The 15,915-nt window shown below is 44.0% G+C and overlaps 1 protein-coding gene across 3 annotated transcripts in view; it reads left to right on the top strand.

The window, feature by feature from the left end:
• Positions 1-15,915, top strand: part of LOC111979559 (receptor-type tyrosine-protein phosphatase S-like) — a 98,715-nt gene that overhangs the window by 16,417 nt on the left and 66,383 nt on the right. For all 3 annotated transcript variants that reach the window (XM_070448773.1, XM_070448772.1, XM_070448771.1), the window contains exons 3-5: positions 7,425-7,630; positions 10,616-10,761; positions 11,064-11,205. In XM_070448773.1, the coding sequence (XP_070304874.1) occupies positions 7,492-7,630; positions 10,616-10,761; positions 11,064-11,205 (427 nt within the window). In that variant the 5' untranslated portion in view covers positions 7,425-7,491. The remainder of the gene's footprint in view (positions 1-7,424; positions 7,631-10,615; positions 10,762-11,063; positions 11,206-15,915) is intronic.

Raw genomic sequence — 15,915 nt, 5'->3', positions numbered from 1 at the left:
GCAATAACGGCGGACAAATGCGTTTACATTTTCCACATAAATACGGAATAACATCAAAATAGTTCTTACTTTTGGACGAGCTTCCATCAGAATCTTGGGCAAGGTGTCCTTTGTCCAAAAGAATCGTTGCTTGGTTGTAAACGTCGCTTCAACTTCGGAATTAGCAGCTAACAATAGCTATGTGGCCACAACATTCCCAAATCCCCAAAACGCAATACTAAGGAAATTCCGAAAATAGCAATATACTCGCATAAACTGATATAACTCGGTTTAAAATAACTTCGTTATGATGTTTCTAACACCTATATCGAATTAAAATTACAGACGGATATAGCTAAGGCCGATAACTGAGCGTTTCAAAATGCCATCTTGAGGTCTTGCTTTGCGCAATGACGAACGACGAAAAGAGAGCGCACTTCGTTCCTTGGCCTTTTATAAGCTCTGAGAACTACGTAGACACTCCATTCACTTCTCATTGGTTACTGACATCCAGGGGAAGGCGGGTGCAGTTCATGTCGACCCATAGGATACATACAGAGCTTTAAACTGATCTGAGAACAGAGCCTTGTTTTCAGACCTTCGCAGTTCCTGTCATGGATTTCGCTGCAGAAAGAGTTCTGGTTCACCCACAGACATATTCAAACGGTTTTAGAAACTAGAGATTGTTTTCTATCCAATAGTAATAATAATATGCATATTGTACGAGCAAGAATTGAGTACGAGGCAGTTTAATTTGGGAACGATAAATGTCCAAGTTGAAACAGCACCCTGTAGTGTAAGACGTTTTAATTGACAGCATGCACGGGCAGATTGCAGAGGTCTTGAAAAGGGGTCAACACTGCAAATATTGACTCTTTGCATCAACTTCTTGCATCATGTAATTGTCAATAAAAGCCTTTGACACTTATGAAATGCTTGTAATTATACTTCAGTATTCCATAGTAACATCTGACAAAAATATCTAAAGACACTGAAGCAGCAAACTTTGTGAAAATTAATATTTGTGTCATTCTCAAAACTTTTGGCCACGACTGTACACATGCAGATACGCATGTGCACAAACACTAATGATGGGGGGAAAAAATCAATACAATTACATATCGGGATATTATTTTTGACGTTATATCATATCGTATTGACAATTCCGCAATATAATTCATGCAATAATTAATGCAATATAACTCTTTCATAGCTTGTTCTCCTGTTTATTTTTAAATTGGGAGCCCATTTCTTTTCAGAAGTTTTATTTCCGTGACTGATCAAAACTTGTTTTCTCATGGCTTTGTCTTGTCCGTCTGCAGTAGACAGACTGTATATACTGAACAAAAATATGAACACAGCATGCAATAATTTAATCGATTTTACTGAATTACAGTTCATATAAGGAAATAAGTCAATTGAAATAAATTAATTAGGCCCTAATCTATGGATTTCACATGACTGGGCAGGGGCCCACCCACTGTCCAGGCCCAGCCAATCAAAATTTGTTTTCCCTCACAAAAGGCCTTTATTACAGCCAGAAATACTCCTCAGTTTCTGGGTGACTGGTGACTGGTCTCAGACGATCCTGCAGGTGAAGAAGCCGGATGTGGAGGTGCTGCGGTTGTGAGGCCGGTTGGACATACTGCCAAAAACGACGTTGAAGGTGGCTTATGGTAGTGAAATGAACATTAAATTCTCTGGCTCTTGTGGACATGCCAATTTCTCTTGCGGGGATGCCAATTGCACGCTCCCTCAAAACTTGAGACATCTGTGGCATTGTGTTGTGTGACAAAACTGCACATTTTAGAGTGGCCGTTTATTGTCCTCCGCACAAGGTGCACCTGTGTAATGATCATGCTGTTTAATCAGCTTCTTGATACGCCACATCTGTCAGGTGGATGGATTATCTTAGCAACGGACAAAGGCTCACTAACAGGGATGTAAACAAATTTGTGCAAAAGATTTGAGAGAAATAAGCTTTTTGTGCTTATGGAACATTTCTGGGATATTTGATTTCAGCTCATGAAACATGGGACACTTTACATGTTGCATTTCTATTTTTGCTCAGTATAGAATCATGAGAATCGCAATACATATCGTATAGGCACCTAAGTATCGTGATAAAATTGTATCTTGAGGTTCCTGGCAATTCCCAAACAAAACACACACGTGCACACACACACACACACAAACACACACACACGGTTGTTGTGATATAGTGCATTCAGAAAGTATTCAGATCCAGAGGCTTTTTTCTCATTTTGTAACATTACAGCCTTATTCTAAAATTGATTACATAGTTTTTCCCTCATCAATCTACACACAATACCCCTTAATGACAAAGCAAAAACAGGTTTTTAGAATTTTTGGCTAATTTATTAAAAAAAAAAACTGAAATATTACATTTACATAAGTATTCAGACCCTTTACTCAGTACTTTGTTGAAGCACCTTTGGTAGCCTCAAGTCTTCTTGGGTATGACGCTACAAGCGTCATGTGTCTCCAGATATGTTCGATCAGATTTAAGTCCAGGCTCTGGCTGGGCCACTCAAGGATATTCAGAGACTTGTCCCGAAGCCACTCCTGCGTTGTCTTGGCTGTGTGCTTAGGGTCATTGTCCTGTTGGAAGGTGAGCGCTCTGGAGCAGGTATTCCTCAAGGATCTGTCTGTACTTTGCTCCGTTTATCTTTGCCTTGATCCTCACTAGTCTCCCAGTCCCTAACGCTGAAAACCATCCCCACAGCATGATTCTGCCATCCACTATGCTTCACCGTAGGGATGGTGCTAGGTTTCTTCCAGACGTGACTTTTGGCATTCACGCCGAAGAGTTCAATCTTGGTTTCATCAGACCAGTGAATCTTGTTTCTCATGGTCTGAGAATCTTTAGGTGCCTTTTGGCAAACTCTAAGCGGGCTGTCATGTGCCTTTTACTCAGGAGTGGCTTCCATCTGGCCACTCTACCATAAACGCCTGATTGGTGGAGTGCTGCAGTGATGGTTGTCCTTCTGGGAGGTTCTCCCATCTCCACAGAGGAACTCTAGAGCTCTGTCACAGTGACCATCTGGTGCTTGGTCACCTCCCTGACCTGGCCTCAAGACCGTTCTCTCCCGATTGCTCAGTTTGGCCGGGCTGCAAGCTCTAGGAAGAGTATTGGGGGTTCCAAGCTTCTTCCATTTAAGAATTATAGAAGCCACTGTGTTCTTGGGGATCTTCATAGCGGCAGAAATTATTTGGTACCTTTCCCCAGATCTACGGACATTTCGTTCAACCTCATGGCTTGGTTTTTGACATGCTCTTTCAACTGTGGGACCTTATATAGACAGGTGTGTGCCTTTCCAAATAATGTCCAATCAATTGAATTTACCACAGGTGGACTCCAATCAAGGTGTAGATACAGTGGGGAGAACAAGTATTTGATACACTGCTGATTTTGCAGGTTTTCCTACTTACAAAGCATGTAGAGGTCTGTAATTTTTATCATAGGTACACTTCAACTGTGAGAGACGGAATCTAAAACAAAAATCCAGAAAATCACATTGTATGATTTTTAAGTAATTAATTTGCATTTTATTGCATGACATAAGTATTTGATCACCTACCAACCAGTAAGAATTCCGGCTCTCACAGACCTGTTAGTTTTTCTTTAAGAAGCCCTCCTGTTCTCCACTCATTACCTGTATTAACTGCACCTGTTTGAACTCGTTACCTGTATAAAAGACACCTGTCCACACACTCAATCAAACAGACTCCAACCTCTCCACAATGGCCAAGACCAGAGAGCTGTGTAAGGACATCAGGGGTAAAATTGTAGACCTGCACAAGGCTGGGATGGGCTACAGGACAATAGGCAAGCAGCTTGGTGAGAAGGCAACAACTGTTGGCGCAATTATTAGAAAATGGAAGAAGTTGAAGATGACAGTCAATCACCCTCGGTCTGGGGCTCCATGCAAGATCTCACCTCGTGGGGCATCAATGATCATGAGGAAGGTGAGGGATCAGCCCAGAACTACACGGCAGGACCTGGTCAATGACCTGAAGAGAGCTGGGACCACAGTCTCAAAGAAAACCATTAGTAACACACTACGCCGTCATGGATTAAAATCCTGCAGCGCATGCAAGGTCCCCCTGCTCAAGCCAGCGCATGTCCAGGCCCGTCTGAAGTTTGCCAATGACCATCTGGATGATCCAGAGGAGGAATGGGAGAAGRTCATGTGGTCTGATGAGACAAAAATAGAGCTTTTTGGTCTAAACTCCACTCGCCCTGTTTGGAGGAAGAAGAAGGATGAGTACAACCCCAAGAACACCATCCCACCCGTGAAGCATGGAGGTAGAAACATCATTCTCTGGGGATGCTTTTCTGCAAAGGGGACAGGACGACTGCACCGTATTGAGGGGAGGATGGATGGGGCCATGTATCGCGAGATCTTGGCCAACAACCTCCTTCCCTCAGTAAGAGGATTGAAGATGGGTCGTGACTGGGTCTTCCAGCATGACAACGACCCGAAACACACAGCCAGGGCAACTAAGGAGTGGCTCCGTAAGAAGCATCTCAAGGTCCTGGAGTGGCCTAGCTAGTCTCCAGACCTGAACCCAATAGAAAATCTTTGGAGGGAGCTGAAAGTCCATATTGCCCAGCGACAGCCCCGAAACCTAAAGGATCTGGAGAAGGTCTGTATGGAGGAGTGGGCCAAAAAACCCTGCTGCAGTGTGTGCAAACCTGGTCAAGAACTACAGGAAACGTATGATCTCTGTAATTGCAAACCAAGGTTTCTGTACCAAATATGAAGTTCTGCTTTTCTGATGTATCAAATACTTATGTCATGCAATAAAATGCAAATTAATTACTTAAAAATCATACAATGTGATTTTCTGGATTTTTGTTTTAGATTCCGTCTCTCACAGTTGAAGTGTACCTATGATAAAAATTACAGACCTCTACATGCTTTGTAAGTAGTAAAACCTGCAAAATCGGCAGTGTATCAAATACTTGTTCTCCCCACTGTACATCTCAAGGACGATCAATGGAAACAGGATGCATTTGAGCTGAATTTCGAGTCTYATAGCAAAGGGTCTGAATACTTATGTAAAGTAGGTATTTATGTTTCTTATTTTGAATACATTTGTAAATGTTCTAAAAACCTGTTTTCGCTTTGTCATTATGGAGTATTGGGTGAACATTTTTAGTTTTTAAAATGTATTTAATCCATTTTAGAATAAGACTGTAATGTTACAAAATGCGGAAAAAGGGAAGGGGTCTGAATACTTTCCGAATGAAACTGTATATGGCCCTGCTCCAAACACCCTCTAGATGTAATGTATGCTATAGTATATGCTCTCTGTAGGTACAGTACAGTAAGGGACGTGTGCCAAGGGTGAACATAAGAACCCAGAGGCAAATCTGACATGGCTTCCCAGCCAACAGGGTCAATGCAGGGGTAGTAGAGATGAGATTAGTTTTACGGCTTTAACAACTGTTACGACCGCTCCTGGCAAGGCCTGCAGTACAGTATGTAGATGGGACTGTTTTCTCCATTCCCAGACTCACAGTAAACCCGTTTGTTTAACTGTGTTAATGGACCACAGCCCGGGCAGCTGGTGCTGCTGGGAAACAGGTAATGTGGGGAAAGAGAAGGATCAAAGGTTTTGATAGCAGGTTAAATACAAGAGGGAGGGCGAGGCGGGGGAAGGGGAGACAGGGAGGTGGAGGGGGGTGAGACAGGGTGGGAGGGGTGAGACAGGGGAGCCTTGTGGGGAAATGTGGGATTAAAGGTTGACATAGATATCCAGTTAAATACAATAGAAGGAGATGGGGAGGAAGAGACAGGGGACAGGGAAGGTGGAGCCGGGGAGAACAAGATGGGGTGACGGGTAGAGACGGGGGATGAGACAGGTGATGGGTTGGACGGGTAAGGGGGATATAGAAGTAGACAGGTGTGAGATGAGGGATTGAGATGAGAGAAGGGTAGACCAGAACAGGGGCTTGATTAGAGTGACAGACCACTCAAGATTGAATCAGATCAGGATCAAGTCACCATAGTGGGAAAGAGAGATTTCCAAGAAGGAATTTATTCCATTGACTTTCTACAACCCTTTTACAATGTTACCCTACTGAGTCAGCCCAGTTCAACAGGACCCACATGCTTCTTATCATCCATTGCATCATGCTGATGATGCTAGCCAATAAATGTAGTTTCTTTAAGAGGAGACTTGATCGTGGTGGATGGAATGGCACTTGGACGGTCTCTAATTAGGTTGTAGCTATTAGGTTATTGAATTGAAAAATAGATCCTGAAAGCTCTTCGATTCCCTATCTATTAGGAACTTCTCTCCAAGCCTAGATAAGAGAGAGGGGGAAGCAGGGAAGTAGCGCTCCATGAATAATATGTCAGATGGACAGATACGCTTATAGACCGGTTATATTTAGAGCTCAGACGGGTTAAAGAGCCAGGCTCCAATGCCTTTAAGCGTGTCAGATAAGAGCTAGAGAATTCCATATACGTTTTAATATGGAACTCTCGACCGGAAATGGTAGAAAGTCCCTGTATTAGGGAACCACGTTCAACACTTTCACTGGATGTGGGAAACTGTAGATAACCGTGGGAAGTGTAGGATGTGTGTGTACGTGCTTGTCGGCATCCTCGTAAGCGTGTGTGTTCCTCTAATCCGTATGTATCTATATAAGTCTGTGCGCACTTGTGTCTGTGTCTCTCTCTGTGTCTTCCATCCGTTCTGAACAGGATGAAACAAAGAAGCTTGTCTCATTTGGTTTCACACCTGCGTTCCCACACTGGGGGGGGGGGGTAGGAATAGAGGTAGAGAAGGAAAGAGGGAGGGATCGATGCGACTGGAGGAGTTATTGACTCCTGGATGGGGAGCTTCTGCAGAGCTCGGCTGAATATCTCCTCTCCTGTCAGGGATAAAAAAAATCCTCCCCAGGCAAAGAAGAGTCAGGCCTGATCCCCCTGGTTGGACTAGGATTACCCACAGGACATCTATTATAGGGGGCCTTTGCCATCTAACATTATAGATATTACGCTCTTATTGAATATTGCACGGTGCCGGGAAGGCATAAACACCCCTTCTGCTTCAATATCGTCTTTGCTGGAGTGTTTCCATATTAGGGTTTTATGTGTGGTTTATATGTTTATTTGTGGCCAGTGGGGAAAGACTGTGCCAGTAGAAAGGCTAGAAGAACAGTGGGTGGAGAGACTGAATACAATGCCTGTACCGGGCTCAACACCTTCCTTTTATTTATGGGTATTTACTGTATACACATGCAGAGGCTTGCTTGACCTGTCAATCCAAAGTCAAAAGTGTTTTTTATTCAACTGACCAAATCCGGTATGATCATCGACTCTGTTTATTGTTCTTCAAAAGGATATTCTCTCCCTCGTATTTATTTGAACACATTTGTTTGTATTGCTTTGTTTGTTTTTCCACAGAGTGCCAAGCCCTGTTGAGTGAAGTTCCCCCCATCCCCCACCTCCATCCCCAGTCGCCGGAGGTACCATGGTTCCCCCCAGTCCRGGTGGAACCGTAGCCCAGTCCAGGGTGCCTCGCCCTGGGTACGGCCTCTGCCTCTACCCCCCTTTTTTGCTGCCACTGCTGCTGGTGCTCACTTCCCTGCCTAACCTCTCTGACGCCTTAGGTAAGTAACACGCTACAGATGTATGTTTGTGTGGGTGTGTTAGTTCATGTGTCTGTATAGTATGTCCTCCAATTGGTCGATTTGTTTATGTGTTCGTTTGTCCGTTTTTCTGCATGGCCGTCGGTGCATCCTATCTCTCTATCTCACTCTCTCTCTATCCCTCTCTCTATGCTGACAAGCGTCTGTAACAGTGTGTTGTGTTGGTCAACGCTAGCTGCAGTGAGTGGTGACGTGGTGTTGGGCTGGAGGTGGACCGGTGAGGGTGTGTCTGCCTGTCTGTTTCTGCGGTGATGGGTGTTTAACAAGATCTGTCAGGTGGTTTTGTTACACTAATAAGCAGCACACACACGTCAGCGCTTATCCGATCGTCACCTTCATTAAAGCATGTCAACAGATGTCTTGTCTTAAGGATCGACAGCAAGACAGGTGAACAGAGAACACATCTCATTTTAACACTGCAGCACGGAAAACGCTACGGGAGTATGTGGCACTGAAGAGCATGAATGGTTTTTGACACTGATGAGCAGTGAGGGGATGTCAGCCTATAGTTAGTCATCACATTGAGGCTACTGTATGAAAGCATGTCTTAATATGTCTTACAGTTYTAAATTTAAAGGACAGTGTGTTACCTAGAGGTATTATTGCGAAGTGTTGCTCTGTGAAAATAGCATCCCAAAAAGAGCAGTCTGAACCACCATATTTCTTACACTGATGTTAATATTTGTTTTGGTTGGTGGCTAGGACCTTGCGTTTTTCTTGACCATGTAACCTGACCAGGAAAAACTCTGGACCCTAGTTATAGGCCACTTCTGTAATTGGTATGGATTTACAGTGAACCTGAGTGATCTGGTCAGACTTGTCCAGACAAATGTAATTTCCAGCCTCCAGTCATAGCGGGGGTGATTATAGTATCATGACACCCACTTGCTACCTACTGACGCACATCTGCACATTACACCTTCCCAGCACTGCTATTAGATAATCATAGCCCTGTAGTGTTTCATTATGATAGGCCAGATATATGTAAGTCTTAAGTCTATCATTATATCCCACTGGCAGCCAGGGAGTCAAGGCTACTCAGCCCTTAAAGGGACGGACTGCATTCTTGACTATCCTCACCAAATTCGGGGGGATTTTTCATGAAAGGAAAACCAATATGTGTGTCTTGTTTGAATCAGAACCGAAGGCTCTAACCAGAACAGAATGCAGCTGGAGGCCGGTAGTTGCWCCCATGTAATTAGAATTGGTTCTAGTGTGCAGTGGGAATAGCACAATAATCTCTTTGAAAGTGACAGTGCAGAAATGTAAACCAATGTTGAATGTGAAATCAACCCTCATACACAGCTCCCCAAAGTACTGCCTGTTCCCAAGTGCAACACTTCACAACTGACAGAGTGTGTGACGTGTATGGTAAAAAAAAAAGCTCCAATAATACGCCGTTTTTCCCCCCCCCGAAAAGTATTGTTGAGGTTTCTCTCGGTTTCTGCTCAGGCACTTTACCTCACAGCTCAGAGGTGGGCTGGCTGCTGTGTGACTGTTACTCACTGAAGTGTGAAGTTAGCAGGGGAGGGATAAAAGCCAGAGAGCTTTTCTGTCTCTCAGTGATTTTGGGGAGTTATTGCAGTGTGTTTTTTTCCTTCTTCAGCTGCTCTGCCTCTCTATTGTAGAACTGAATCAACGCAGAAGGAGCTGGACCAGTGATGGAGTGAGTGAGAGACGGAGGTGGGAGAGCGGTAGAGAGGGAGGAAGGGAGGTTGTTATGGTGAGGGTCAGGCCGGCTTTGCCCTGATGGATAGAACTGATTCCTCCACTGAGGAGGAGTTAAGCTGGCTGCCATGGTAACAGACACAGAGGGATAGAACTCTGGGCTTGCCGAAGAAGAGTCTGACATTCTAAGATGGGCAGAGAGACGTAGGGAGGGAGGGACAGTATGAGGCCGTGTGCGAGAGAGAGGAGAGAAAAATGTATGAAGTAGCTTGACAAGATTTTAGCACAGTGGAAATGTAATGGAATTTTTGTGCCTGAAATAGATTTTTATTCRCTGTTAGTAATAAGCATTACTGCATTTTGGAAACTCTAGCAGCCGACATGACACGTTCTAAAACTAGACCGTTCAGATCAAGCAAACTTTGTTCTAAAACTGCGTAAAGCTGTTAGAACTGGGCTTTATAAATATGAAGGGTATAAATGAAAAGCCAAATGTATGTACTAATRCAATCCCTAAATCCTTGTACTCAAAATGGTCTCATTGTTTCATTGTAATTTACTGCAGAGGCTGAAAAGGGTATGTGTGATATTAATACATTAAAGCCAATTATCTGCTGTGAATTTCCACGACACCTTTTCATACACCCGTGTAGCACCCACCCATGTGTTCTCACAATCTGTGCTGCATAGTGGAGTAGCGTGCCCCAGGGTAGTGAAAAAACCTTCTCCTGTGAAGCTGAAGCACATCTTTTATAGATGACACACAGGAAGTCCTTGGTTATGTCCTCTAAATGATAGCCAGGAAGTGGACTGTACTTAGCRGCCAATYACCATGTCCATCACGACTCAGTGATGTCATGTCTCTCTCTTCCTGTCCACGGCTTTTGGCTAGTTGGCATCTCTTGAGTGAGAGCTGTCTATCTTTGGGTAGATCAGTTGGTAGAGCGTTGTGCTTGCAATGCCAGGGTTGTGGGTTCGATTCCCACKGGGGACCGAGTATAAAAATGGATGCACTTACTGTAAGTTGCTCTGGATAAGAGCATCTGCTAAAATGTAAAATATGTTTAATGTATATTTACATGGGGAAAATATTAAGCAAAATCATTTAAGTACCATCATTCTAATAATGTTTAATAATGTGGATGTGTCTGTCTATCTAATGGTTTATGGATCCATTAGTTGTTTGTTTTCTGAACTGCATTATGTCTTGGACTCCTGGCTACAGAATTTCCCTATGAGGACAATATTTAATTGATTTGAATTATCTGTCTACCCCAGCGGCGCCCAAGTTTACCAAGATTCCCGGAGACCAGATTGGGGTGTCGGGAGGCGTGGCCTCATTCGTGTGCCAGGCGTCAGGTGACCCCAAGCCCATGGTCAACTGGAACAAGAAAGGCAAGAAGGTCAACTCCCAACGCATAGAGGTGAGCTCACTCCATTCTCCACTCTGTAAAGATCATATTTGTCTATTAGCAATTTTATAGGGGTTTTGTTTTATCAATTGTTGTACCAGCTCTTCTCTCCTTGTTTTTATTCCCCTGAATACTGGCCTTTTCCTTTCGTTCCCAATTGGTCTCCTTCCTGGTTACTCACCTGGTTTCTGTCTCTTCCTGGTTCTTTGTCTTGGTTTCTGTCTCCTCTTGTTTTCCTCCTCATTCCAAACTGTTCCTGCCTGTTTCTCCGCTGGCTGTTTCCTGACTGTTCCCTTTCTCCTCCTCTCTCCTAGACGATAGAGTTTGATGATGGAGCGGGGGCCGTGCTGAGGATCCAGCCTCTCAGGGCCCCCCGAGATGAAAACGTCTATGAGTGTGTGGCCCGCAACAGTGAGGGAGATGTGGCCACCACCGCCAAGCTAGCCATCATACGAGGTGAGTGTGAGTGTGAGTGTGAGTGTGAGTGTGTGAGTGTGAGTGTGTGAGTGTGAGTGTGAGTGTGAGTGTGAGTGTGAGTGTGAGTGTGTGTGTGTGTGTGTGTGTGTGTGTGTGAGTGTGTGAGTGTGTGTGTGTGTGTGTGTGTGTGTGTGTGTGTGTGTGTGTGTGTGTGTGTGTGTGTGTGTGTGTGTGTGTGTGTGTGTGTGTGTGTGAGTGTGTGTGTGTGTGTGTGTGTGTGTGTGTGTGTGTGTGTGTGTGTGTGTGTGTGTGTGTGTGTGTGTGTGTGTGTGTCCATAAGAATAGGAAACAAACAAACATTTTACCAACTGTGGACATTTTGTTAGTCCCTACAAGGTCAAATGCTATTTCTAGGGGGTTTAGGGTTAAGGTTCGGTTTTGGGGTTAAGGTTAAAATTAGGGTTAGGGTAAGGTTTAGGGTTAGGGAAAATAGGATTTTGAATGGTTATAAATTGTGTGTCCCCACAAGGTTATTTAAACAAGACTGTGTGTGCATGTGTGACTGAGTTCCTCTTCATGACCATCTTCCTTACAGTATAATTGCTAACATGCATTGGTCAAAGTAGCCTTGTGGCTACAGTCAGTGAAACAGAAGTGTATGTGGACCAAACTGTGAATCGTTTTTCATTGCTTTCACACAAAATGCATTCAATGACCACATTCTCCGAAATCCATGAACTCTTTTCTCATTCGTACTCCGCCACCTGCAAAACTATATATTTGCAGCACATGTTTTCAAATGCTAAAACACTGTTTGCAAAACTGTTAAAAACACATTCAAAACAGAATGATGGCAAATGGCGTGCATGTCTGCAGTAACCAGATTGAAATATATAGAAAATCTCAGCAGAATATATAATCATTCTAAACACAGCTGATTGCAATTTCAGCTGAAAGCCTACCCAAGTGTCCTGTTTTTAGTCTCGTTACCAAACAGACAAAAGAGGACGGCTTCGGAATAATTTAGTTTGGAAACATGGATCAAGGAAGACAGGTTGTTGGGGAGAGAAGAGTGGCAGGGTTGGATTAGACATTCCAGAGGATACTTTCCAAGATGCATCGCCAGAGAAGACATACGATGTGATGTTGATGAGAACTTGTGGCCAAATGCAGGAGAGAGGGAGAACTAGAACCCTTACAGTACTGTACAGTATATGAGTGATTATACTATACATGTTGTTGATGGATTTTTTTGTAATTATTATTGCCTCCCTGGAATTTCAGGAATTTGTTTTTCGTTTCAACTTTTTATTTTTCACAAGTAAATTACTATATGCAAAGATATAGAAATAAATAAAGGCTATTGAAGCAAATTGCTGCATTTCTGATTTATTCTTGTTACATATACTTTAGTACAGTCAATAAAGTGAAAAGGTGTTATTCTTATTCTATAATGAAATACTGATTTATGTGAAAAATCATTCAAACTTCAAAGAGAAAAGTTCATAATTCATGTAATGCTCCCTGTTGTCAGTGTTTTGTAGGTCAGTGTGTTATGAGTGACAAGTTATGCTTTCTGAGTGAGAACTGTTGCCAGTGTTCTGGTCGAACAAGCTTATTTTGAGACATGTATGAAGTGTTTTGGTGGTTTTGAGTGAGTTTTGGAGGTGAGATGAACTGTTTGGCCGAGATGCACGTTGGTAATGAAGAGTTTTGAAAAAGTGGCTTCAGTATTGACCGATGCTTGTTAGCAATTGAAAAAAACTGTAATACTGTCTATTTTAAGCACACACATCTTGCACACACACTCACACACCTGCTCACACACAGTCTCTCCCTTTGTCCCCTTCACTCTCAACACAAGACGTGACAAACACCCTGCTTACACCCTTCTATAGCAGGAAAGAAGGAGCTGTTCTTTTTTAGCCTGAGAGTTAGTGTGATTTGGCTGTGTTGAGGACCAGTTAGCATGTGATTTAGACTACAGCTTCTCTCTCATAATCACTTAATTTGTTCGCTTCCCAGACGGAGATGGTGTGAATCTAATGTAGCTGCATTTGGCTGTAAGCCTGGCTGTAAGCCTAGGAGCTGTGGACTGGGCCTAGACCCAACACAGGAGAGAGGGATGGAGAGAGAGAGAGAGAGAGGGATGGAGAAGAGGGATGGATGGGATAACGACTCCTTTTTACATGGGAAAGCAGAGGATTAGAACTGGGCTTGGACAGGGACCCAGTTCTGCAGGAGGGAAGACGAGGAAGAGAGGGATTGAGGGAGAGATGTACAGGAGGATGTAGGGAGGAGAGAGACAGAGGGGATATAGGGAAAGATGGACGGGGACTCAGTGGTGGAGGAGGGGGAGTAGTGACACAGCAGGAGAAGGGGTGGAGAGAGACGGAGGGGAGAGAAAGAAGAGAGGAGGTATAGAAGAAAATAATGAGGAGGGAAGGAGGGGTAGATTTGGCAGGCTTGTGGTGTTCAGCAGAAGGCTGGTAGCCTGGGGAATAGCCTCCTGTCCATCTGTTCATAGGCCTGTCATCACTATACAAACACACCCAACCCCCCCACTCTGTGGGACATTACTACATAAACCCTATAGCCCTTCTGGGTGTGTGTGTGTGTGTGTGTGTGTGCGCGCGTGCGTGCGTGCGTGCGTGCGTGCGTGCGTGCGTGCGTGCGTGTGCGCACGCGCATGAGTGTGTTTGTGTGAGCCATTAAACCATAAGCTATTTTTCCTCAATAGAGCTGTGTAATTTCTGAATTTAAATTTCAACTTAAGCCCCTTATGTGGACAGAGGTGTAGACTTACATTCAATGATACTTTGCAATCTGTCTCCTGGACCTTGACTGCACCATAGACTTAAATAATGAAATAATAATACATATTTGTACGTATAAATTATTTTTAACTTCAACCGCCTACCACAGGAGGACTCAGGATCCTGCTGTCAATGAGTGTAGACAGTCTGCTGCTGCCGCTCTGCTAATCATCAGATGGGGGAGGAGAGGAGGTAGGGGGCCCACGTGGGTAACTGGGGGGCCCTGCCTTGATTGGATAACTGATTAATACAAAATAAAAAAATAAAATGCATAATAAATCAATGTTACTGGTCAATTGTGTGAGTTAGGGGCTGGGCCCAAGAGGCATTTAAAAAATATATATACAGTACCAGTTAAAAGTTTGGAAACACCTACTCATTCAAGGGGTTTTTCTTTATTTTTACTATTTTCTACATTGTAGAATAATAGTGAAGACATCAAAATTATGAAATAACACATATGAAATCATGTAGTAACCAAAAAAGTGTTTCACAAATCAAAATATTTTTTATGTTTGAGATTCTTCAAAGTAGCCASCCTTTGCCTTGATGACAGCTTTGCACTSTTACGTGCCTCCTTGAAGGAGGGAGGTGCAGGAATCAGGAGCAGGAGAGCAAGGAAGTCCCAGTGGCACAATCGTTTATTCAGAAGTCTCAACTCAACAACAACATGGTGGGGGGGTATGCCCAAACGAGGTTGCCACACACAGGGAAATAAACGCTACACACGGAGGAGAAACCTCTACTCCTAAACTCAATACCAAAACGGTACAACTGCCATGTGAAAGAAAACYCTGTGGTGCAGACACGCACCCCTAACCAAGTAACCACAGCAAACAATCCCACACAAAGACTAGCAGGCAGCGGAGGTAAATAAACCCACCGAAATCAACTAATAGGACACAGGTGTAAACAATACAGACAGACACAAATGAAAAGGAAAAATGRATCGGTGGCAGCTAGTAGGCCGGCGACGACGACCGCCGAGCACCGCCCGAACAGGGAGAGGAGCCACCTTMGGTGKAAGTCGTGACATGCACACTCTAGGCATTCTCTCAACCAGCTTCATGAGGTAGTCAGCTGGAATGCATTTCAATTAACAGGTGTGCCTTGTTAAAATATAATTTGTGGAATTTCTTTCCTTCTTAATGTGGTTGAGCCCATCAGTTGTGTTGTGACAAGGTAGGGGTGGTATACAGAAGATAGCCATATTTGGTAAGACCAAGGCCATTTTATGGCGAGAACAGCTCAAATAAGCAAAGAGAAATGACAGTCCATCATTACTTTAAGACATGAAGGTCAGTCAATCCGAAAAATTTCAAGAACTTTTACATTTCATGAAGTGCAGTCGCAAAAACCATCAAGCGCTATGATGGAACTGGCTCTCATGAGGACCTCCACAGGAAAGAAAGACCCAGAGTTACCTCTGGTGCAGAGGAGTTAACTGCACCTCAGATTGCAGCCCAAATAAATGCTTCACAGAGTTCAAGTAACAGACTGTAAGCTGGGAGTCGGGAAGTTCAGGGAGTGCATAATTTAATAAATAATGGAACAAAACAAGAAACACRAACAACGCACAGACAGGAAACTGAAACAGAAACAATGACGCCGGTGGAAGGAACCAAAGGGAGTGACATATATAGTGCAGGTAATCAAGGAGATGATGGAGTCCAGGTGAGTCTGATGACGTGCAGGTGCGCGTAGCGAACGCTGGTGACAGGTGTGCGCCATAACGAGCAGCCTGGTGACCTAGAGGCCGGAGAGGGAACACACGTGACAGTACCCCCTCCCCTCCCAGCCGCAGGACGCTGATCCAAAATGACGATCCCGGGGATCAGGAGCGGACCGGTCACCTCTGCTGAGGCGCGGGAAACCTGTCAGTCCGGCGGAAGCATGGTGACCTAGAGCGCCAGAGAGAGCATACGTGATGGTA

This window comes from Salvelinus sp. IW2-2015, linkage group LG19, assembly GCF_002910315.2.
Source record: "Salvelinus sp. IW2-2015 linkage group LG19, ASM291031v2, whole genome shotgun sequence".
NCBI lineage: Eukaryota > Metazoa > Chordata > Actinopteri > Salmoniformes > Salmonidae > Salvelinus > Salvelinus sp. IW2-2015.
This window is presented reverse-complemented; position numbering and strand designations above follow the sequence as displayed.